The 25,786-nt window shown below is 39.4% G+C and overlaps 1 protein-coding gene across 5 annotated transcripts in view; it reads left to right on the top strand.

Moving 5' to 3' along the window:
• Positions 1–16,512, top strand: part of ACSL4 (acyl-CoA synthetase long chain family member 4) — an 80,509-nt gene extending 63,997 nt beyond the window's left edge. For all 5 annotated transcript variants that reach the window (XM_029930356.1, XM_029930354.1, XM_029930355.1 and 2 more), the window contains 2 exons: positions 1,889–2,046; positions 16,196–16,512. In XM_029930356.1, the coding sequence (XP_029786216.1) occupies positions 1,889–2,046; positions 16,196–16,353 (316 nt within the window). In that variant the 3' untranslated portion in view covers positions 16,354–16,512. The remainder of the gene's footprint in view (positions 1–1,888; positions 2,047–16,195) is intronic.
• Positions 16,513–25,786: the final 9,274 nt, after the last annotated feature.

The following is a 25,786-nucleotide window of genomic DNA, read 5'->3' as shown; positions in this document are numbered from 1 at the left end:
ATCATAGGATAGTTCTATTTTTCTTTTTTTTTTTTTTTTTTTGAGAAACTGCCATACTGTTTTCCATAGCAGCAGCACCATCTTTACCTTCTCACCACCAGTGCACAAGTGTTCTAATTCCTCCACATCCTCACCAACACTTGTTTCTAGTTTTTTGATAATCATCATAATGGGTGCGAGTAGATATCTCCCCACTATTGATTAGTGATGTGGTGCATCTTTTCATATTCTTGATGGCTATTTGTATGTCACCTCTGGAGAAATGTCAAGTTCTTTGCTCATTAAAATTTTTTTTTCTCATTTTCAGTTATACAATATAATGTTCTTCACTGTAGTCACCATGTTTTTACATGAGATCATCAGGCCCTATTTATCTTATAGCTGAATGTTGGTTCCTTTTTATCAACCTGTCTCTATATCCCCCTAACCCCTGGCAACCAGTTTTCTACTTGGTTTCTAGGAGTTTGACTTTTTCTTTTTCCTTTTTTTAAGATTTCACATATAAGTGATACTATGCAGTATTTGTCTTTCTCTGTCTGGTTTATCTCCATATAATGCCCTCTGAGTTCATCCATGTTTATCACAAATGGCAGAATTTTCTTCTTTCCCGTGACTGAATGATATTTCCTTGTATATATATCCCACATCTGATGAACACAGGTTGTTTCCATACCTTGGCTATTGTGACTAATGCCGCAGTGAACACTTGTTATCTCTTCTCTTTTTGATGATAGCCAACCTAACGCTGTGAGGTGATAACTCATTGTGGTTTCGATTTGCACTTATTTCCCCGATGATGAATGATGTTGAGCATCTTTTTGTATGCCTGTTGGCCACTTGTATCTTCTTTGGAAAAATGGCTATTTGGTTTCTCTGCCCATTTTTAAATTGATTTTATTTGTGCTCTTGAATTTTAGGACTTCTTCATATATTTTGGATATTAACCCTTTATCAGACATATGTTTTCAAATATTTTCTCACATTCTGTAGGTTGCCTTTTCATTTTGCTGGTGGTTTCCTTTGCTGTGCAGAGCTCTTTAGTTTGATATAGTCCCACTTGTTTATTTTTGCTTTTGTTGACTTTGTTTTTGGTGTCATATCTAACAATACACATTGTTGAGATTGATGTCAAGGGAGCTTACCCCTCATGTGTTCCTTTAGGAGTTTTATAGTTTCAGGTCTTTGCCTACTTTTTAATTGGGTTATTTTGGGGGTTTTGTTGTTGTTATTGAGTTATAAGAGTTCTTTCTATATTCTAGATAGTAACCTCTTACCAGATATATGACTCACCAATATTTTCTCCAATTCCATCAATTGACTTTTCACACTGTTAACTACGTACTTTAATAACATAGAAATTTTAAATTTTTGTTGTACTCCCAATTTTTTCTTTTGTTGTCTATGCTTTTGGTGTCATATCTGAAAATGCATTGTCAAATCCAGTGTCATGAATCTTCTTCCCTGTGCTTTCTGCTAGATGCTTTATAATTTTAGCTCTTATGTATTTAGTTCCTTGATCCATTTTGAGTTAATTTCTGTATGCAATATGGCTAAGGATCTAACTTCATTCCTTTGCATATGGATATCCAATTCTCGCAATACCATTTGTTGAAGAGACTGTGCTTTCCCCCAATGAGTGGCGATGGCAACCTTCTTGAAGATCATTTATCCATACATGCAAGGGTTTATTCCTGGGCTCTGTGTTCTATTCTGTTGGTTAAATGTCTGTCTTTGTGGCAAGACTATGGGTTTTGTTACTTCTTAATAAATCTGTAACACGTAAGAGATATATGTATTTGGAATTACATGTACTGTTCTATTCACTAACTTATAAATAACTTTTCTCAATGTTTTAATTTCTATTTTGTGTTGTTTTCTAATTTTTTAGTGATCAGTCCTACGTGATTAGCTTTGTGGTTCCTAATCAGAAAAGGTTGACACTTTTGGCACAACAGAAAGGAGTGGAAGGAACTTGGGTCGATATCTGCAATAATCCTGCCATGGAAGCTGAAATATTGAAAGAAATTAGAGAAGCTGCCAATGCCAGTAAGTAAGAAGTTGCTTGTCTTTTGAAGTCCCTGGAAGTCATGTAATGCTTGTGCACTAGACTCCTCGGGATGTCTATTTATCTGTTTTAATAATGAAATACAGGGTTTTAAAAACCTGCCTCTTGAAGAAAATTCTATATACATATAAATACACATTATATATTATACTGTAATAAATATATAAAAATATATATAAATGTATTCTTATGTTGGGAAGATGCTTAAATGTCATAGACTAGAATAACCTATCTAGGTCTTTATTGCATGTTATAACTTCCCTGCTAACTGGTCACCTAGCCTGTGCTCAGAATGGTCCATCTTTGTTCTGGTAGTTCACAATGAGGTGCCCTGGTGTGGATCTCTTACCATTTATCTTTGTGGATACTAACTTGGTGCAGGCCCCTTCAATCCATAGATCTCTGCCCTTCAGTTCTGGGGAATATCCATTTATCATTTTTGTTTGCTTGCTTGCTCTTCGTTTTATAGTTTTTCCCCATCCAAGTTCTGTGTGTGTGTCTTTATCTGGGATTATGTTTCTATGTCTGTTTGACCTCCTGCCTTCATCCCGTGGTTTTATTATCTTTTTTTTGTTTGTTTGTTTTCCATCTCTTCCTTTTTGTTTTACATTCTGGCATAGTCCCTCCAAAAACTTTTTAATGTTTATTTTTGGGAGACAGAGTATGAGTGGGGGAGGGGCAGAGAGAGAGGGAGACACAGAATCTGAAGCAGGCTCCAGGATCTGAGCTGTCAGCACAGAGCCCGATGCGGGACTTGAACTCATGATCTGTGAGTTTTATTTCCTCCTCCTCTCACCTTTACTCCCTCCTTCTGTTGTAGTGAGCTGAAGTCAGATGCTTAACCAACTGAGCCACCCAGGCACCCCCAGAGTCCTTCCACTTTATCACATCTTCTGGCTATTGGATTTCCTGTTTCCAGTATCAGAATTTTAATTTTCAAGAGCTCTTTCACATTTCCTCCATGTTCTATTCATAGCACCCTGTTGCTCTTTCATGAATGCAGTCAGTGTGTCATCTCTTTTCCCTTCGGGGATGTTCAAGGGATTCCTTTTATGAAGGATTCTTCTCCTGTTATTGCCTATCCCCTCCAAGTTCTACTTCCTGCTTGCTTTGGTCACAGCCTCTCCTATATCTGTGATCCTTGTCTGTCCATTCCTATTTGAGAATAAGGCACTAAAATACTGTTTGGAAAGCTTACTGGGCTTCACCAGCAGGCTATTCAGATGTTAGTGTCTTGAGTCATTCCATTCCTGCAAAGAAGACTTCTTCAGTCCCTTCTGGAGGATATTAGCCTAACTGCCTATTCTGGTAACCAAAAAGAGGAAATTGGAATGGGGCTGGGGACGGGGTGGGCAATTTTTGCCCACACAGTGTGCTTTTCTTCTCAGCTTTACTCCCTCCTTCTGTTGTACCTAGTGTCCTGGAGTCCAGAGTCTCTCTAGGTCAGCTTTTCCAAAAAGAAAACCTATCTCTACCCTGGTTGGGGAAGAGCAAGATCAGGGAGAAGAATGTCCTCTGTGCAAGCTGAGGGCAGCCCTCTTTCTGCAGCCTGTCCCTCATCTCTTGTCTTCAGAAGCATGGGCTCAAGGGGGGGGGGGCTCCATTTGCCTCTCTTCGGTGTCCTCTGCTGCCCATTAACTTTTAGCTCTCTCGGCTCCCCATCAGTTACTGCTAGTCGCTTGCTTTAGGTCTTCCAAAATTTTGTTGAGCTCCCATCCAGTGTCCTCTTTCTCTCCTTTCAGCTGTTTCCTTATGGTTAATATCTTTTTCATTTTAAAAATTCTTTTAAACTATTTAAATGATTTTCCACGGGGAACATAGAGAAACTGAACTCTTCATGTTTCATTGGACGCTGTTAACCTCATTTTTTTGAGAGAGAGAGCGCGAGCGGGCGAGCACACACGTGAGTGGCAGAGAGAGAATTGGGACTCACGCAAAGCAGAGTTTGAGGTTACCCGAAGTGGGGCTCAAACTCACAAATCATGAGATCATGATCTGAGCTGAAATCAAGATTTCCACGCTTAACTGTCTGAGCCACCCAGGTGCCCCAATAAATTTTCTTTTTAAATTAACCTAGTTTTTAACCTTATTGCTTCTCCTCCTAAAAAGTGAAAATATCATATTCTGTTTAAGTTATATATATTCATTGTAAAATGCTGGATCGTACAAGAAATTATAAAGGAGGAAGTAAAAATCACGTGATTATAGTCATTATCTTTGGGCGGTGACCTTACATTGTGGTATATATACCCAACACATGAGCATCATTGACCTGTTCCTAAGTCAGTAGATACAGAATTGCATTTTCATTTTTAATAGCTAACTAGTATTCCAGTATAGGAGGATCCACTTAAGTCTTTGTTGGACTTTTTAAGTGAGTTCCTCTGTTCTGCATTGTAAACAAATATAACACATATCTTGTATACTCAGATTATTTGTTTATTGAATTATTTTTTACTATGAATCCCTAGAAATGGAATTTCAGAGGCAAAGAAAATGTCTATTTTTAAAGGGCTTTTTCCTTTCTATTGCCATATAACTCCCTCTTCTCCCAGAAAAACTGTCGACTAGTTTATACCTTTATCACAGATACATAAGTACTCCTATTTCTCTAATTAGGCTGCATATAATTTATTTTTTAATTAACTACTTACGTTCCGTTTTGGCTTAACAATATAGTTTGTAATATTAACAATTGGGTGGAACTTGAAAAACTATTTTTCTTCAAGAAGAACATGCTTGTAGTTCACTGTGGACACTGTAAAGTTTTAAATAACAGATGCCTGTTAACATAATCAGATTGAAAAGTAGGTTACTTTATGACCATAAAGACAGGAGCTTAATGTTGTTTTCCTTCAAGATGGCTTTGTCAGTTATAGTATCATATCATAGTTTTTATGTTATTATCACCAGACTGCCAGAATTTATTTATAATGTAGTATTTCAAACAGTATTCAGCAAATAGGCTGTTATTCTTAGTCACCCCCTGAATGTACTAATGGGTAAAATGCAACTTGAATAATTTGTCGTTGTGCATTTCACTATATAAAAGCAATAATGGGGAAAGACCACCTGGATCACAGTCAGGTGAAAAGTGGAATAAAGTTCTAGGACCTGTGGGGCCCCAATAACTTTCCTAGATTGAGGCATGAAATCAAACAATCAGTGATATGGAAAATAATACACTCATCATGAGCTTAATATATAAATCCTAAGTTTTCTGGGCACAAAATATTTATCTTGCCAACGTTTGCTTCTAGTTATAATTTCAGAGACTTAATGCAAAAAAGTATAAAATAGTCTTAATTGTTTCAGCTAAATCTGCCTGAAAGCACACATCTTTATAGCGGGCCTCTTCACGTTTTAAATAGAAGTGTGAGATCTGCAACCAAACCCAAGTTTGTGTGCCCTGTCATGCAACAAAGCCAATCACTGAGACATCGAGTATGCGCCAAGGAAAGGGTTTATTCAAGAGACAGCCAAACAGGGAGACAGAAGGGCAAGCGTCAAATCCACCTTCCCGAAGGGGGATAGGACAAGGTTTTTGGTTGTTTTTTGTTGCTTTTGTTTTCGTTTAAATAATCAAAGTGGCTGGGAATACATACATATTGATCAAAAGGGTAGAGAAACTTATGACTCTTAATGAGGACAGATGGTCCTTGTACATTTGGCAAACATACATGTAATATACATCCCGTGTTCACTTTGGCATATAGACTTAGCATTAAAAGGAGACAAAATTTGGCCCCTGCCTTTGGGAGGTCCTCGTAGGACAAAGTGAGGGGCTAGGTACATGCTCTATGAGCCAGTACAAACTGGATTGGGTATTCAGCTCATTATCTCTGGCAAGGAATGCAGAGCCTTGCTTATTCACAGACTGGAACCATATCCGTGACCTTCAGTTTATGCCTCTGCAGAGACATCTAGTGGATTTGCTATTAGGGTCTGGAAAGAAACCATGGCTGATTAGGGACAAACAGGTCTCTGAAAAACAAACTTTAACTTTCCGGTTAGTTTCAACCTCATTAACCTTATGGGCATGGTTTCACTTTATTTTGTGTCTTGAAAGAGTTGAGATAGTAACTACTCTGACTACTTCGTGCTGCAAAAGGGCACAGTTTTTGGATTTGAGGAATAAAGCAACTTTGTACCCCTTTGGAAATATTCCCTGGTACTTGGCTTAACATATATATTTGGCATGACCAAAATATCAGTTCCTTTTTTGATTGTTTTGGAACATCAGAAAACATATTTGATTATCCCATTATCTAATTAATGTAATGTATAGATAACCCAAGTCTTAGTTGTCCCTGTAACATTGACCTAATCCCTTGAGGAACTCAGGAAAAGAGTCCAGTAAACCAAATCAATTTCTCTAGAAGCCTCTGGGGAAATTTACTGTAGCCAAGTGGCTTACTCTCTGATTTTATCTGAATGAGTTTGTTCTTAATCAGAAGCATTATATAAATATTGCACACTGTGTTAGCACTGGCACTCTCTTACCCTGTTTTGCAAGTATAGTCCAAAGCACTGTGCTTATCAAAGCCTACCTTGGCTAACACGTTTATTTTCTTTTTTGTTGGGCAAAAAGAAGAGCAGTTTTGTTGGTGAGCGTGCCTAAGGTGATAGAAAGATTCTTGATGGTGAGCCTGGATTCCCCTCCAGGGTAAAAATGTTCTCACAGACAGATGTCAAAATCTGCCCTCTCGGTAACCAGGCGGGTAACTCCCATCACGTGTCCATTCTCTTTTTGTTTGATTAAAAGGTTTAAGAGGGTTGGTACAATAACTGGTTTCATTGGAATTGCGGATAGAAAAAGGTTAACCAGATTTTTAAATAAGTAGATTTGTTTTGGGGTGCCTGGGTTCCTTGGTTGGTTAAGTGTCCGACTTCAGCTCAGGTCATGATCTTACAATTTGGGAGTTTGAGCCTCACGTCAGGCTCAGACAGCTCAGAGCCTGTGCTTGCTTTGGATTCTGTGTCTCCCCCTCTCTCTGTCCCTCCCATGCTCATGCTCTCTCTGTCTCTCAATAATAAAAAAAAGTTAAAAAATTTTTAAAAATAAGTAGATTTCTCTTATTTTCCAACTGCCAAGACGTGGCTAACACAGGGATAGTTAAAAGTAATGGGAAGTTCCCCCGATTTTTCTTAGAAAAACATTGCACAGATAAAATGGTTCACTTGTCACTGGGGTTCAACTGTTCCGTTCTGGATCTTCGGTAAGAAGTTTGCTCCATATCACGTGAACCAGGCTTAGTCTTGAGAAAAGGTCAGCTCAGTTAGAACATTGTCCTATTTCAGGACACTCTCATGCCGGCGGGCTCTCAAACTTAGACCTGTATTGTGCAAGCAAGCAATTAATTTTAAGTGGCATTTCTATGGAAACAAAAGAAAAACACATGCTAGTGGCTGTAGCAAATTATAAACCCAGTGCCTGCCACTGAGAAGGTTTCTAGATGTCCATCTTGAAGATCTTTTTTTTAAATTTTTAAACATTTTATTTATTTATTTTTGAGAGAGAGAGAGAAAGACAGCACGAGCAGGGGAGGGTCAGAGAGAGAGGGAGACACAGAATCTGAAGCAGGCTCCAGGCTCTGAGCTGTCATCGCAGAGCGTGACGCAGGGCTCAAACCCACAAACTGTGAGATCATGACCTGAGCCGAAGTTGGCCACTTAACCGACTGAGCCACCCAGGCGTTCCTTGAAGATCTTTTTTAAAAAGTTTTTATTTATTTTGAGAGAGAGATTGTGTTGGGGTGTAGGGGGGGTGAGAGGCAGAAAGAGAGAGTGAGAGGGAAAGAGAATCCCAAGCAGCCTCCATACTGTCAGCCCAGGGCCTCCTGTAGGGCTTGAACTCAGGAACTGAGAGATTATGACCTGAGTGGAAAGCAATAGTCAGACACTGAACTGAGCCACCCAGGCGCCCCCTGGCTTGAAGCATCTTTAGACGGAGTGAGGGCAGCCAGTGGCAGTCTGATAGATTTTCCTGGTTTGTGGTTCAGATGTCTCTGGTGACCTTTCTGAGTGGCCTTGATACAGCAACAGGCAAGAAAATTGTGCAAACATGAACTGTTGTGGCAGTTTTTCTGCAGTTAACTTCTACAGTCTAACTTCGGTTCATAGGGCTTTGGGTAAAGGGTAGTTTTAATTATTTGGTTGTTTTTTCTTTTTTTGAGAGAAAGAGTACAAGCTGGGACGAGGGGCAGGGTGAGCGGGGAGGAGAGAGAGAGAGAGAGAGAGAGAGAGAGAGAGAGAGAATGAGAATATCAAGCAGGCTCCACACTCAATGCAGAGCCTGATGCAGGGCTCGATCCCTCGACCCTGGGATCATGACCTGAGCAGAAATCAAAAGTTGGATGCTCCACTGTGCCACCTGGGCACCCCTGAGCATTAGTTCTTTAAAGCCATCTGGTCCTCTTCAGGTCTGTGCATGTTGCCCTGAAATATTTGACATTCCAGTCAAGGCATTGGTAATATAACCTGTGTTTCCATTGGTGTCTTGTTACACAGAGAACAGATTCTTACTGAACCTCAGCAAACAATTGTAACTGCCATGAAAATATGAGAATAATCACTGGGAATTTTGAATTTTGGAGGGATCTCATGGGGAGAAAAAGATAATGTTTCAATTCTGCTTACGAAGGTATAATTCATAAAATTGCTATAGGCCAGTTAGCATTAAGAAAAAATGCATTCTTTTTAATTTGAAAGAGCCAGTATTAGAGAGCCAGCATATTTCAAACAGAGTCATAAAAAGTATAATCCTCTTTCTCAGTTCTTTCAGGCCCATGTTATTTTTGTTTTGTTTGAATCCAGTTTTTTGGGATTATTAATCAGTTTTAGTTTTATGGTCTTAAGGTTATCAGAAACCTGTAATTGTTGAAAGTCTTTTTTATGAATCCCAAGATGAAACACATTTGCTGGATGCTTTTGTCAAAGCATCTGAGTAAAAGTATAACTGTCTGAAAATGATAAAAGACATAAAAATTGGCCATGATTAAAAATCTGATAAGAGTTTATTATGATGCAATTGACAAGCAAATTTGGTTATTTCTGAAATACATAACATTTCAGTCATCAGATTATAAGTGATGACATTATACCAGGACATATCAAGACCTTAGGAATTTCATATAATTTCTGGAACAGTCATAACATTTATCTACACAATATAGCCTGAGAAAGTGTATCATCATTTATTTGACAATGCTTCTTATGTAATTTGACATACCAAAAAATAAGCCTAATTAATTGAAAAGACTTCATTTAGAATTTAAATTTGGGGAAGTTTGTCAAAAATATCATAACATTTTAGGGGTGTCTGGGTGGCTCAGTTGGTTAAGCATCCAACTTCAGCGTAGGTCATGATCTTGCAGTTTGTGAGTTCGAGCCCCGCGTTGGACTCTGTGCTGACAGCTCAGAGTCTGGTGCCTGTTTCAGATTTTGTGTGTCCCTCTCTCTCTGACCTTCCCTAGCTCGTGCTCTGTCTCTTTCTGTCTCAAAAATAAATATACAAAAAAATTAAAAATATATCAGAACATTTTAAAATACATACCTAAGTAGGATTACAGATCATTTCAAAACTTAATAATTATCTGTTTAACCGAGATGACAGTACGAGATTTTAAAGGTAAACACATTTGTGTAACTATTAGCAAAGCTTAGCTTTTTCAGTATTGAGAAGATTCAGCTTTCTTAAGTATTTTCAGTGACCTGATAAAGATAAAACATAGACAAACTTTTTTCAGGCCGGTAAAGAAAATCCTTTATTTGTAATTTTATGTCAAGAGCATACCAACAACCCAAGAAAATTTTGTTACTTTATCACAGAGAAAAAACAAATTCCAGTCTTATACCAGTGTACTGTTAATATTAAAACTCATTTGTTACAATTTTAGTCAGTCCTAACCACACACAAAATTCTATTTCAAAGAGTTGCCTTCATAAACCCTCCATAATTTTTTTACATTAAGATTTTTTCCAGTGCACCTGGGTGGCTCAGTCAGTTAAGCGTCCAACTCTTGATTTCAGCTCAGGTCAGGGTCCCAGGGTCTTGCGTCTGAATCCTGCCTCAGGCTCGATGCTGAGTGTGGAGCCTGCTTGAGAGTCAGAGTCTCTCTCTCTCTCTCTCTCTCTCTCTCTCTCTCTCTCTCTCTCTCTCTCACACACACACACACACACACACACACACACACACACACACGATTTTTTCCCTAAGTTTTCTTTAAATAACCAGTCTCATTATTTTAGGACAAAATCATTTTCCCTCAACAAAAATGTAAAATGTACTCCCATCATACCTTTTTTTTTTAACCAAAAATACATATCTCATTTTCTCTTCTTTTTTTTTGGTTTATTTTTCTTTTTCTTTTATTTTATTTTAATCCCACTATAGTAAACATACACTGCTAGTTAATATTAGTTTCAGGGGTATGACCCAGTGATTCAACACTTCCATACACCATTTCCTTTGCATGCAGACTTGTTTCCTTTTCCAGTCATCTTAATTACGTTTGGTAGAATTCCTAACTCTTATAAATCTCAACTTCTAGTAAAAACTAATAGTAACAAATTGTGAACTGCCTCTTAGACCATAATTCTTTAGAATTGTACATTTATGAATTTAATAATTTTTAAAAACCTATGACTTTTCATAGTATAGTCTTTTAAAGCACAAAATATGTTTACTGAGAGACCCCAATTTATCTTTTTTGTTTTGTCTTATTTTTTTTAAGTTTATTTATTTGTTTTTGAGAGAGAGAAAGAGAGAGCATGCACATGAGAGGGCAGAGAGAGAGAGAGAGAGAGAGAGAGAGAGAGAGAGAAAATCCCAAGCAGGGTCTGCACGGTCAGTGAAGAGCCCAATGCAGGGCTCAGTCTGACAAATCATGAGATCAATCATGACCTGAGCTGAAATCAAGAGTCAGATGCTTAACTGACTGAGCCACCCAGGCACCCTGACACCCTACTCTATCTTTAGATTCCCTGTAGTAAGGAAACCAAAAGTGCCTAAACCTATGGTCGGTAATGAATGTTTTAGTATTTTCTCTTATTTGGAAATTATCTGGATATTTAATGAATTTAAATTTAAGGTTTCAGATTACCCAAGATTCTGGAAGCTATTTAAAAGTTTACCTATAAACCTTTTTATCTTACATTAATTGCTCTCAACAATTATATTTCGATCACCCATAAAAACTTTACGAAATATCACAGTCATTCTTCCAAGTCATATTTTTTTAAAAAGATTGTAACAGATTCTACCAACTTATTTGACTTAAGTAAATGCAGGCAGAATAAAATGTTACATCTAATTCTGGCAATTTGAAAGACATGTCCATTTTAATTAAACAAATAACCTTAAATTAGCTTTAATACTGACTGTTTTCACAGATCATTTGAACTTGAAAACAATTTGGGTTAGCTTCTATCTTCCTGAGTTTTAAGAATGCCCAAGTCTTTTAAAAATTTTTTTAACATTTGTTTATTTTTTGACAGAGTGTGAACGGGGGAGGGGCAGAGAGCAAGGGGGAGACACAGAATCCAAAGCAGGCTCCAGGCTCTGAGCTGTCAGCACAGAGCTTGACGTGGGGCTTGAACCACAAGATCATGACCTGAGCCAAAGTCGGAAGCTCAACTGACCAGGCCACCCAAGCAACCCAAGAATTCCCAATTCTTAACAAGCTCTTGCCTATAAACCAACTAAATAGAGCTCTTTTACAACCTAATCTCAATAGTACCACCCACAGGTAGAAAAAATATATTTACAACATCTATGAACACACATACAAATACACAAACAAGATATAAACAAAATCTTATATCCTTTGTTTTACTAACATTTGTGAAGAGGACATTAGTGGAGAGGACATTAAAAGTCCAGTTTCCACATCTCTCTCTCTCTTTGTGTTGAAATAAAAATACTACATTTCTCCTACATGGACTTATTCTGGTACAGCATCCTAAAAAACTGAACATAGAGTATTTCATCTCATTTTTTCCCTTTTACAAAACAAAGCTAATTGCAAGATAACATAATTTCTGGATCTGTTCATTATTTTTCTTCAGAGTCTAATGAACATTGTGGCCAAGCAGTGTTGCAAAAAGAGGATCATTTTTTTAAATTAAAAAATGTTTATTTATTTTTGAGGGAGAGCATGGGAGCAGGGGAGAGGCAGAGACAGAGAGACACAATCTGAAGCAGGCTCCAGGCTCTGAGCTGTCAGCAGAGGCCAATGAGGGGCTCCAACTCACAAACTGTTAAGATTATGACCTAAGTTGACGTTTGATGCTTAACCAAGCGAGCCACCCACACACACGCATTTGTTTTTCCTGTTCATAGGTTCATAATGAAACTATGCCCAGTTTGGGGGAATACAGCCCATAGAGTTGCATTTGGGAACTGAATGGGCATTTCCCATTTTCCTAGAATATGGCCCATTTGATCCAAAGATACCAAAAACTGCAGCAAACAACACACTAAATGAAGCCCAGAGTACCTCTGTGAGTGTTGGTTCCTCCTCAAAAGTTGGGACTTCACCAACTAAAAAAAATGGCTTTCTAATTGCTAGTTCTTCTTAAAAGTCAGAGGTTTACTGACTCAACCACATGACTTCCTACTCAAGCTAAGAGAGCCAAACCAAAACCCCTTATTTGGAGGCAACTGAATGATAGGAAGAAATAAGCTCATGTGCCATCCCATGTGAAGTACTCATAAAGGGAGGTCTGTCCAAACCAAACCCAAAAACGATTTCCTTGCTGCAGAAGCTGGAGGCCCGGGGACTGTCCCTATGACAAGGAGCCTAGGCAGCTGCTTGTGCAAGACTCATCATCAGACTCCTGTTCCCGGCTGGGAGCCGACGAACCAGGTGCAAAGAGCTGCTGGCTAGCTTGCCACATTTGTAACCAAACCCAAGTTCCTGTGCCCAACATTCAGCAGAGCCAGTCACTGAGACATTGAGTACACAGCAAGGAAAGGGTTTATTTAAGGGGCAGCCAAACAAGAAGACAGAAGGGCAAGCCTCAAATCTACCTTCCTGAAGGGGAACAGGACAAGATTTTTCTTTTTCTTTTTTTTAAATAATCATAGGGGTTGGCGAGCACCTTGGGTGGCTCAGGTGAGTTTCCGACTTTGTCCCATGTCATAATCTCGCAGTTCATAAGTTTGATCCTCATGTCAGGCTGTGTGCTGACAGCTCAGAGCATGGAGCCTGCTTCAGGTTCTGTGTCTCCACCTTGCTCTCTGCTCTTCCCCTGCTCACACTCTGTCAAAAAATAATCTGCCACTCCCCGTTTACACTTTCTCTCTCTGTCTCAAAAAAAAATTATAAAAAATAATCATAGGGGTTGGGATTACATGCATATTGATGAAAAGGGCTGGGAAATTTATGACTGAATGAAGATGGAGCTTGCACATGTAAGTAACATACATCCCATGTTCACTTTGGGGTGCAGACTTATAATTAAAATGAGACAGAATTTGGCCCCTGCCTTTGGGAGTTCCTCTTAGGACACCTCTTAGGTGAGGGGCTAGGTGCATGCTCTGTGAGCCAGTATAAACTGGATCGAGTGTCAAGCTAATTATCTCAGGGAAGGAATGCAGAGTCTTGCTTGTTCACAGGTTGGAACCATATCCGTGACGTTCAGTTTATGCCTCTGCAGAGACAGTCAGTGGATCTGTTAGTGGGGTCTGGAAAGAAACCATGGCTGATTAGGGAGAAACAGGTCTCTGAAAAACAAGCCTTAAGTTAACTGTTAATTTCAACCCCATTAACCTCAATAGGGCATGGTTTCAGGTACAGGTAGTATTTATCATAAGAATACAAATGAAAAGTTTTGTGGTGATTTAACAACTACCAACGGCTAGAAAAAAATTGACATTTGTTGCCACCTGCAGGCTATATTTCATAATGTTGCAGGTAATTCAGAGAAAATGCCATGTGTAAAATTCCTGTTTTTCCTCCCCCTGCTCTTTCTCACTAGTTGGCAGTGTTTCCTGTTTATAAGAAACTGGCGTTTTACCCATTGTTTCTGTAGCTTGGGGTACTAAGTAATATTTAGGAGTTCCTGAAATGAAACCTCTAATGTACCTTTCCCCGCTTTGAACAGGAATTTAGTTCACGAAGATTAAATAGAGTGAGTTTTATAAATATGCCTAAATTTGTTTGTGTGCAACTGAAATAATATGCCTACCTTGTCCCGATTTTATCAGTGTTTCCGGAATAGGACCTATGTAAATAAGGGAAGTACAGTAAAACCTTGGATTGCCAGTAATTTCTGTGACCATTCTGCAAAACGAGCAAACATTTCTAATAAATTTTAACCTGATACACGAGCGATGTCTTGCAATATGAGTAGTACGTGACACTGAACATCACATGATCACAGCTGGGCTGATGGATCTTGACATTCGCTTTCATAAAAGAGAGCTTTAGATTACAAGCCTGTTCCCTGAACGAATTATGCTTGCAAACCAAGGTTTTACCGTATTATGAAATAAAAGGTTTGGGAGCCACATATATAGTTGAGGATGTAACTGTTTCCTTAACATCCAGATGTGACCTTGGGAACAGATGGGCTTATCTCTGGCACCTCCCCCATATCTGAGCTGTCATGTATCAACAGAGTAGACATGGTTAATTTGGGCAAGTTTCATGTTCCTTTACTACCTGTTCAGGTATTACTTTTAGGAATTTGATTCTATGTAATTGGAAAGATTATTTTTCCACACTCCAGTTTATTATTTTTCTCTCATTTTAATGAAAAATTCAGTTATTTAACTTAAGATTTTATAAAACTCAGGACTGGTATTCGGTCAAAAACATCCTTGAATTTGATTTTTTTGTGTGCTTGTCATTGAAACCAAGTTGTTTTTAAAGTCACCTACGCTGTTTATCGGTAGTTTTTAAATATGCAGATGTGTGCTTGTTCAAAATTGCTGTTTTAATTTTTTTTATTTTGAGAGAGAGAGTGAAAATGTGAGCAGAGGGGAGGGGAGGAGAGAGAGGGAGAGAATCCTCAGCAGGCTCCACAGCTAGCATGGAGACTGACCTGGGGGCTCAGTGTCACAACCCTGGGATTGTGATGTGAGCCCAAATCAGGATTCGGAAGCCTAAGCAACTGAGCCACCCAGGTGGTCCAAAATTGCTGTTTTAAATAATTGCATGTAAAATAAAGCTCATCTGGGGACTCCCTCACTGTCAGCGAGGGCCCTGCTTGGGATTCTGTCTCTCCCTCTCTCTGCCCCTCCTCCACTCACACACGCTCTCTCAAAATAAATAAATAAAATAAAGCTCATCTGTAGATTAACATTGCTGTTAATGGGCCTTCAGGATTTTAGGAATGAGCTTGTACTACTAATAACTTGATGGAATGTAATTGAATTTAAAATTTCTGAGTACTCAATTGATTTTTTGTCCTTATTTTCTTCCATGCTCTGACATCTGAGCATGTACTGAGTTGTTTAATTCTGGGGCAGTATGTACCACCTCAATTCTTAATGCCATTTAAATGTGAAATTCACAGTCCCCCTTTTGATTGTCATTTGACTATATAATAAAGCTCAAGAAGAGCGTTTGGCTACCAGTTTAGCTCCCTGCAGAATGAACGGATAAGTACCTATATATTTCATGAGGGATTTTAATGTGGCCCCATGGATGGCAGTGAATGAAACAAAAACCGTGCTTTCACAGAGCTTCCGTGCTAGCAGGTGAGACAAATATATACAATGTGTGGGGTGGCGATAAGTAATTTGAAGAAAATCTCCTGCCAAGGGATAGACAAAGAGGATACGAAGACATCGGCTCTGAAGGGTCGGGGAAGCCTTCCCTAGGAGTAGCATTTGAATAGACACCTGGGTGAAGTAAGGACACGAGCCATGCAGCTTCCAAGAGGGAAGACCATCCCAAGCAGAGGAAACCAAGAATAGGAAGACTCTGAAGAGAGTTCCTACATATGGTAGGAATGTGGTACAATAAAAACTCTATGGGCTAAAACCATATTCAACCGAAACAATTCACATATATATACCTTGAGAACTCTACCATGAAATTGGAAGGCACCAGTATCATTAATTCACTATCCTCTCCCCTCTCTTTCCCTCTCTCCTACCTCCCCCGCCCCTCATTTCAGTGAACCTGGAGCGATTTGAAATTCCAATCAAGGTCCGCTTGAGTCCAGAGCCATGGACCCCTGAAACTGGTTTGGTCACAGATGCTTTCAAACTGAAGAGAAAGGAACTGAAGAACCATTACCTCAAAGACATTGAGCGAATGTATGGGGGCAAATAAAATGCTGCTCTGCCTTTTACAGGTGTGCAGGAGGTGGTCTGGTGGTTTCAGTTCTAGAGTTTTGAGCCTTGTTGAGCTGTCTGTTAGAATGTAAGGAGCATATCATTCTAAACACATGGTAATAAAAAAAAGAAACCCAAAGTGATTAAAATAGTCATTGAGTCTACTTTAACTTAGTTTTTGCCTAGTTCTCGTGAAGCTGAAATTGAAAAGTTGTTTCCTGTTAGCTATGTCATTAATTTTAGAGCAAAATTCTGTTTTTAAAAATTAGCATACCATATACTTGTTCTCTTAAAGGAAAATATTTAATGTTGAACAAAATAGACTGGAGTTGGTGTAGAATGTAGCTTGAGGAAATTTGCATCTCCAAATGTGTATTGTCTTCTAGTTCAGAAGAAGCTTAAATATTAAGCATGACAAAAAATATGGATTAATTCTACTTCAAAGCAGAAGTGTTGCAGGGCTTTAAGATTCTCTTCCAACAATATATCTGGAAGGCAGAATTCAATCATAATATAATCTACAGAATGAAATAGTACTGTGGAAACCATTTTAGGATTCATAATTGTCAGTGTAGGTTAGACATAGAATCATTGTGATGTTGTGAATAATTACAGTGCCTGAAGTCTGAAAACATTACACACCAAAAAGTACTTAATAATATATTTAAAGGGAAATTGAACTGGTTTTTTTTTTGAAACTCAAGGTCTGAAATCCGTAACTGTAATTATTGAAACGACTTAAGAGTAACGTACATTTTAAAGAACGCCAAGAGCTGTCTTTCTATGTCTGTTCAAAAGAAAGGACTAAGACCATGGGTAAAATGATGAAAAATGAAATCACATTTTAAAGGAAGCATTTTCTTTTTTCGAAAAGGTGATGAAATCACGTATTTAGAATTACAACCTGGAAAAGGATTTATCTTTGATAACAGGGATTGATTTTAAAATGTACTTGCATTGAATTACCCTTGTAATTTAAGGTCTGCTTGCTGTTGCTGATTTGATTCTTGATCTGTAGTTTGTATTTCAGAAAGTCTTTCATTTAGCTTTAATTTGAGCAAAGCGGGTGATGATTAATGACCTCCCCAGTATCTTGTTTGAATCTCTGAATGATTCGCTCGGACAATTTTGGGGAAGTTAAAGAGAAGGACACACTGTTACCCCTATTTTCCTGTTTGTGGGAAGAGTTGAGAAACTGGAAATGCTAGATCAGGGAAAAGGGAAGATACTCAATAAGGGACTGATAACTTGTGCAGTAATTTGGCAATGCGGGCTTCTTTTTGAATCTTTCATTAAGATCTGGGATTCTATATCTGACAGATTTTCACACTTGAACCATAGTTACTGTAAAAAGCAAAACTTGTTAATACTGTTATTCTTTGCACTTTTTTCTTAATCATTTTATATATATGCATATGTATGCATATATATATATATATATATATATATATATATATATATATATATTCCTGACATTGCTTTGTATAGACAGGCCACCACTGCAACAAAATATTCTTTTTACTCTAAGATATTTATAATGAAAATATTTAAATGTTATGTATATGGTGGTGAAAAGGGAAAAAATTATCTGGTGTTATTATAAGCAAGAATGAAGGTTTTTGTCAAGATTTCTGTTAAGTGTTCTGCAATGTCAAATTCAAGGCAAGCGCTCTCTGAAGTTCTTCTGTGTATGCGAGTATTCTCATTCTTCCCCACTTGCCTTTGAAGAGTGAATAAGCATCATCATCAAGTAGACTACTGGTCAGCTTCTGCTGTTCTGGCCCCCTGTTGATCCTTTAAGGATGATTTCCTTAGATCTTTATTCAATATGTGAATTTTTCCCTCCATTTGGAATGGTGATTTTAAATATGTGAATGCATGCATACCCCGGTGTCTGCACCCCGACCCATTCCCATCTCCGGAAAGCTAGAACACTGCCAACTAATCTGTTGTATAGGTCCTTTAGAAACATGGAATTAACACTTCAAGTTGGGTGCTGCTAATTCTTTGCGAAAATCCAAATATTGTTAAGGGACCAGGGAGATGCCACTACCCCTAATTTTTCACCCCCCCAAAATATATATATACATGTTTATGTAAACCAGTCTTTCCATGTTCATAGTGACTTTTCAAGTATTTGAGGCTGAAGATTTTAATCCTACATTTTTATACCTATTTAAATTGTTCACTGTTATTCTGACATGTCAGCCATCAAATGAAATTGTACTTAAAAACTTTACTACAGTTCTGTATATTTCTAGGTCAAACACTTGTGACTTTTTTGCTTTAATGACATGGAAATATCTTGCCTCCTTGATACTTGTAGTGCTTCTTTTTTGTTTTTCTTCTTAGAGCGGAGGTGTAATTGTATGACTTTTCAGAACTGAGATACAGGTGAATGATTCAAACAGTAAGAAGTTAAGGAGAATAATGTTTTTGGGGGGCATAAAGATTGATTCATAATAATCCTTGCCTATGTTTTTCTGATACCACATGACAAATGTCTCTGAGGTGACAAGAAGAGAACAGGTTAATGATTATGTGGTATTTGGAACTCCGAGAGAAATAGTTTAATTTTCCAATGTAGTTACAAATGAGAATATATTCATATTTTGTACTTTCTGTTAAAATGCATGATTGCAGGATTGTTACTTCAATTTTTGTGTTTATTCCTAATGAAAAGCTTGGTTTGTTCTTGTTTTTAAGTTTGCACTCAAATCTTAAGAAATAAAACCACCCATGTTATCAAGCCACTTTGTGCCTAATGATGCGCCAAGATACAAATCTGCAGGTTTCACAGCCAGACTTCCTCCCTCCCTTTCTCTCTCTCCCTTCCTTCCTTCCTTCTCTTCCTCCCTCCCTCCTCTTCCTCCCTTCTACCTTTCCTTCCTTTCTTTTTTAGTTTGTTTCTTTAAGTGATCTCTACACCCAGCATGGGGCTCAAACTCACTACCTATAGCTAGATGAAGAGTAACATGATCCTCTGAGCAAGGCAGATGCCCCTATTAGCCAGACTTGTAAGCACATATTTAAAAAGTAGTCAAATGTAGATTCATGGAATTACATTAAGCAGCTAACCTGGCCTGTGTAAATTCCTTCCATTAGTTTGGAGCTCTGGAACCCAAAGCTGTTACATTGATACAGTTGATAGAGTAGACCTCCTTTGCAACACTGATAACTGTGGAACAAAACACAATCTTGTCAGTGTGCATTATTAGCAGGTGCTAATAAATGATAACTGTTACCTTTAGGCTACTTTAAGAAGTCAGTTTATCTGAGTTATATGAGGGTGTATGTTACTACTATTATTTTTTTAAATGATTTTTATTTTTATTTTTGGGAGACAGAGATAGTGGGAGCAGGGGAGAGTCAGAGAGAGAGGGAGACACAGAATCTGAAGCAGGCTCCAGGCTCTGAGCTAGCTGTCAGCACAGAGCCCGACGCGGGGCTTGAACCCACAAACCGTGAGATCATGACCTGAACCGAAGCCGGCTGCTTAACCGACTGAGCCACCCAGGCGCCCCTATTTTTAAATGTTTATTTAGAGAGAGTGAGCATGAGCAGTGAGAGGGGCAGAGAGAGAGAGGGAGAGAGAGAATCCCAAGCAGGGCTCCACTGTCAAAACAGAGACCAATGCAGGGCTCAATCTCATGACCTGGAGATCATGACTTGAGCCAAAATCAACAGTCAGATGTTTAACTGAGCCACCAGGATTTTGTATTTAAGTAATCTCCACACTCAATGGGGATTTGAATTCACAACTTTGAGATCAAGAGCCGAATTCTCCACGGACTGAACCAACCAGGCACCTAGATGAGGGTGTTTGTTAAATACTATTAAGAGCCCTGGAGCCAGACTGGCTCAGTCTGTTCACTAGCTGTGTGACTGTGATCAAGTTAATGTACATCTCTCAGCTGCATTCTTCCATCTGAACAAATGGGGTTGGTCGATAATAGATCTGCCTCACAGGGTGGTTGTGAGGGTTAAAACGCGTTAGTCCATGTAAAATGTTTGAAACATAGTAAGCTTTTGTTGGCTATCATCATTATGGCCAGACGGTCTTCACCAGTCCGGTTCTTTAACATATCGGCACCCTCGGGACTGCCTGCCCCTGGAGACTGTGGAGAGTTCTGAAGATAGAGGTAAGGGAGACCTGGCTCACTCTATCACTAGCTTGGTCACCATGGGCAAATCTCCTAATACCCTCTTAGCCTGACTTTCTTCTTCCTATATTAAAAAATAAATAAAAGGACCAAACTTCAAAAAAGATAGCTTTTGCAAAAAGGGAAAGATGAATGACAAGAAATAGGGAGTGTCCCAAGGTGGGTTTTCTTTTTGTTTATTATTATTTTTTTTTAATTTTAGTATGAGCCGGGGGAGGGGGAGAAGGGGAGAGAAAGAGAGAAAGGACCTTAAGCAGCTTCCATGCTCGGCGTGGAACCAGATACAGGGCTTGATCCCACGACCCTGGAATCACGACCTAAGCTGAAATCAAGAGTCGGATGCTCAACTGACTGAGCCACCCCGGTGCCCTGTTTGTTTTTTTTTTTAATGATGACTTAGGTCCCAAAGTTTCCTACAAGGAGATGGGGCTGTGGAGGATGCCATCACAAGAAGTGAGGATTCTCCTAGGTACAAGGAATCTGCCACTCTCTTGTTTAAAAAAAATCAGCATTCTGCACACATAATTTAAATTAGACCTTGCAAACATTTTTTATAGTGATTCACAATGCTGTGCACACACATTAACATGTATGTAAAACAATATTCTGTGAAACTGTTTATGTGGAAAAAATAGTAATGAGTTACTCACTGACTTTTTATTTCATGCATTTAAATGCTGGTTGTGATCCTCCCTATTGATTTAATGACCCTGCAAAAGAGCGCAGTCCAACGGCACTTTCTGTGAAGTTGGCAATGTCCCGGATCTCTCCTATCCCTTACAGTAGCCATTGGCCACATGTGGCTGCTGAGCATTTGAAATAGGTTAGTGTGACTGCGGAACTGAATCTTTAATTTCATTCTCATGTTAGACCGTACACCTCTAGGGAATTTACAAGCCATTGTTTGGGAACACTACCCTACCAAGTCTGTGAAAGAAAACAATCCCGTGCCCTCATTCCTTCCCCTTCCTCTACCTCAGAGACAACCACTTTTTAAAAAATGATGTTATCTTAGAGAAAGAGCAGGGGAAAGAGAGGGAGATAGAATCTTAAGCAGGCTCTACACTCAGCATGGAGCTCGACTTGGGGCTCAATCCCACGACTCTGGGATTATGACCTGAGCTGGAATCAAGAGTTGGAAGCTCAATCAACTGAACCACCCAGGTGCCCTATCCACTTTCAACTCTTAGTGGATTGTTTTGGTATTTACTGTCTTGTATCTAAATAACTTGTGTGTTGCTACCTCTCTGCTTTGTCATTCATTGACCTCGCGATGCATTCTTCTCATTCTGTCCCTATGGAAGTGTAATCACATCAGTTTCAGTTAGAATAACTATGCTAGTCAAGGCTGAAACGTATATACGAAAACTATGACAAATTCTTTTTTCCTGCACTTTAAACCCCGTAGTGCTCATCAGAAGCCCCTCATGCATTTGCTTGGTTTTCTAAGGATTTAACCCCAGACTCCACCAATTGTCCATATATCTCCTTTCAATGTTTGCAGCTAATAAGAATTCGAACAATTCTTCATCCCTGGAAGAAAATATCTCCCTCCTAGAACATTCCTACCGATTTCAAGCTAGTCCTTTACTTCGGACTAACCCCTCCTTTATCTTGCAATCTAACTTCACTATCACGCTGACAGGTCCCATCACCTTTCATCATGTGTTGCACCTCCTGTTTCCTGTATCCGAAGTCTTTTACTTTGGATTGTTTCCTCTTTTTGATGGGACACATCCCCCAGTAGGGGGGGATATATAGGGAGGTACATTTGAGACTTTCAACTGATCATTTGCTTGGGTGTAGAATTCTAGATGGAACATGTCCCCTCCCTGTTGAAAGCATTATTCCATTGACATTAAGCTTCCAGTGTTACTTTGGTACTTCAAAACCATTCTGATTTCTCCCACCCCTTCCATAAGACTTGATTTTTCCCCCCCAGAAGCTCAGAAAATCTCCATGTTCTCTGAAATCTTATGACAGTGTGCTTTGTTGTATGTTTTTATCCATTGTGCTAAGGCCATTTCAATCCAGAAACTCATGTACATCTGTTCTGGGAAATTTTCCTGAATTTTCATTGTTCTCTCTCTCACTTCTGTTATTCAAATGGTGAATCACTTGGGCTGATCCTTTAATATTCTTTATGTTCCTATTTTTCATCTTTTAAAAATGTCTACTTTCTGGGATCTTGCAGTTAGTGAGTTTGAGCCCCATGTCGGGCTCACTGCCATCAGCACAGAGCCCACTTCAGATCCTCTGTCCCCCTTCTCTCTGCCCCTCCTCTGCTTGCACTCTCTCAAAAAAAAAACATTAAAAAAATAGAACTACCATATGATCCAGCAATTCCACTTCTGAGTATTTATCTGAAGGAAACAGAACACTAACACAAAAAGATCTCTGCACCCCCATGTTCACTGCAGGCATTATTTACAATAGCCAAGAAATGGAACCAACCTAAGTGTCCATCAATGGAGGAATGAACAAAGAAAATACAGAAAATATGTGTGCGTGTGCACACACGCACACACATTAATATTATTCAGCCACAATAAAACAAACAAAAAAATATTGCCATTTGTGGAATGGCATTGTGCTAAGGGAAATGTCCAGAGACCAAAAGACAAATATTGTATGATCTCACCTATGTATGGAATCTTAAAAGATAAAAATAAAAAAGCTCATAGATACAAAGAACAGATTGGTGGTTGCCAGAGAGGTTTTGGGTGGCGGTTCAAATGGGTAAAGGGGATGTAAAGGTACAAACTTCCAGTTATAAATAAGTCACGGGAAGGTCACGTACAACATGGTGACTATAGTTAATAATACTGTATTTTCTATGTGAAAGTTGTTAAGGGAGTAGCTCTTAAAAGTTCTCATCACAAGAGAAAATTCTATAATTACATACAATGATGTATGTTCACTAGACTTACTGTGATCATTTCACAATATATACAAATATTTTTTAATGTTTATTTATTTTTGAAAGAGAGAGAGAGACAGAGCAAGAGCAGCGAAGGGCCAGAAATAGAGGGAGACACAGAATCCAAAGCAGGCTCCAGGATCTGAGGGGTCATTGCAGAGCCTGATGTGGGACTTGAACTTTGGAACCATGAGATCATGACCTAAGCTGAAGCTGGATGCTTAACCGACTGAGCCACCCAAGAGCCCCACAATATATACAAGTATTAATCATTATGTTGGACACCTGAAACCAGTAAGTTAATTATGTTTCAATTTTAAAATTCATGAATGGATGAATGAATGAGAAAGCCCAGATCTTGGAGGATAAGTAAAATTTGTATAATGTGGAAGGGTTAAAAGTTCCCAGGGAAGATGCACCTGAGTGGCTTTGCTGGTTAAGCGTCCAAATTAGGTTCAGGTCATGATCTTATGGTCCCTGGGTTCGAGCCCCACGTTGGGCTCTGTGCTGACAGCTGGGAGTCTGGAGCCTGCTTCAGATTCTGTCTCTCCTTCTCTCTCTGCCCCTCCCCTGCTCACTCTCTGTCTCTCTCTCTCTCTCTCAAAAATAAATAAACATTAAAAAATAATTTGCAGAGATGAACAACAGAAAGAGTTCTACACTGTCATGGCATGTGCCAGGAGCAATTTGGAAAAATTAACTGAGGGGCCCAGAACTGTTCGTGTTTTGAGGCAGCGGGAAATTAGCAAGCCCTATCATGCATATTTAGCATAAACCTGGATGAATAAAGAACCACTGAAGCATTATTGCCTCAAGACAAAGCCAAAATGAAAACAAACACATGGTAGTTGATACAACTGGTCTTGATTTTTGTCCTAGCATCTAATTTTAAGTAAAGCTGCGCCTACTCACTGTGGGAACCAAGTTCTCACTTGGTCTGGGGCCCGATTTCAGTGATTCCTAAATGTTCCCAGATCATCTTTCAGCTCAAAGGCCCACTCTGAAATCCCTGGCACCCCTGAAGCAAAGGATGCTGTGCCATCCCTCATGACAGAGGGGTGAGGGGAGATGAACCGTGTTATTTTGCTTGCCCATATGTTGTGGATATTGCTTTCCACTTGGAGAAAGTGTTCAAGTAGCTATTTCCTACTGAAGACATCTGAAGTGTCGCATCCTCAGGGACGTTTGCCGTGAGCTCTCTACAGTTTACTGGTATGCCCCTCTTATGGGTTCCACAGCACCGTATGCTTAATTGTTGATGAGGAAATAAGCACATCTGATATTATTGAGCCCTTAATATGCTAATCGCACTATGCTACATGTTTTACAAGCATTATCTTATTCAACCCTTGCCACAAAATCCTGTAGTAAGTGCTTTTTTAAAGATTTCTTAAAGTTTATTTTTTCATTTTGAGAGAGCTCGAGGGCACGAGTGGGGAAGGAGCAGAAAGAGAGAGAGAATCCCAAGCAGGCTCTGAGCTGTCAGTGCAGAGCCTGGTTTGGGGCTCGATGTCACGAACAGTAAGATCATGACCTGAGCCAAAATCAAGAGTTGGACCCTCAACCTATAGAGCCATCCAGGCACCCCTATGATAAGCACTTTCATTATTATTGCCATTTGACAGAAGAGGAGACTGAGGGACAGCTCACGGTAACACAACTGGAAGGTCGGGAGTAAAATGCCAATTTATCTGAGGCTGAAGCTGTTGCTCCTCTCTTTTTTTTTAAATTTATTTATTTATTTTGAGACAGGGAAAAAGTGTGTGTGACTGGGGGGAGCAGAAAGAGAGACAGAAACAGAGAGAAAGAATCCTAAGCAGGCTCCATGCTGTCAGTGCAGAGCCCGATGCAGGGCTTGAACTCACCAATCCTGAGATTATGACCTGAGCTAAAGTCAGACGCTTAAAGGGACTGATCCATCCAGGCTCCCCAGCCCTGCTCTTTAAAGTTTATTTATTGGATCTGCTGCTCTTAACCATTATGCCCTACCATTTGCTTCTAATAAGGTCTTTACCAACACCCTGTTGCAATGGTCTAGGTAAACCCTGAGCCCTAGCTTTATCGTGGAAGGAATTAAGTCTCCTGTGGTCCCCTCCCCCCCCCCCCCCCCCCCCCCCCCCCCCCCCCCCCCCCCCCCCCCCCCCCCCCCCCCCCCCCGGCCCCCCCCCTCCCCCGCCTACCTAACCACCTAAAGCCTGATCTGGTACAGAAAGCGGCATTAAACGCTCCTGTTGAAAAATATTCTGAACAGAGAAAACAAAACCCTAAACTTCCACCAGATGGCGCTGTGGGAGTCCAAGAGAAACGCGCCATCGGGACTCTTCCTTTCCCACTCCTTTCCCATAGAA

Source organism: Suricata suricatta, chromosome X (genome assembly GCF_006229205.1).
Source record: "Suricata suricatta isolate VVHF042 chromosome X, meerkat_22Aug2017_6uvM2_HiC, whole genome shotgun sequence".
In the NCBI taxonomy this organism is placed as follows: Eukaryota; Metazoa; Chordata; class Mammalia; order Carnivora; family Herpestidae; genus Suricata; species Suricata suricatta.
Note: the sequence above shows the minus strand (reverse complement) of the source record. Positions and strands in the feature narration are given on the sequence as shown.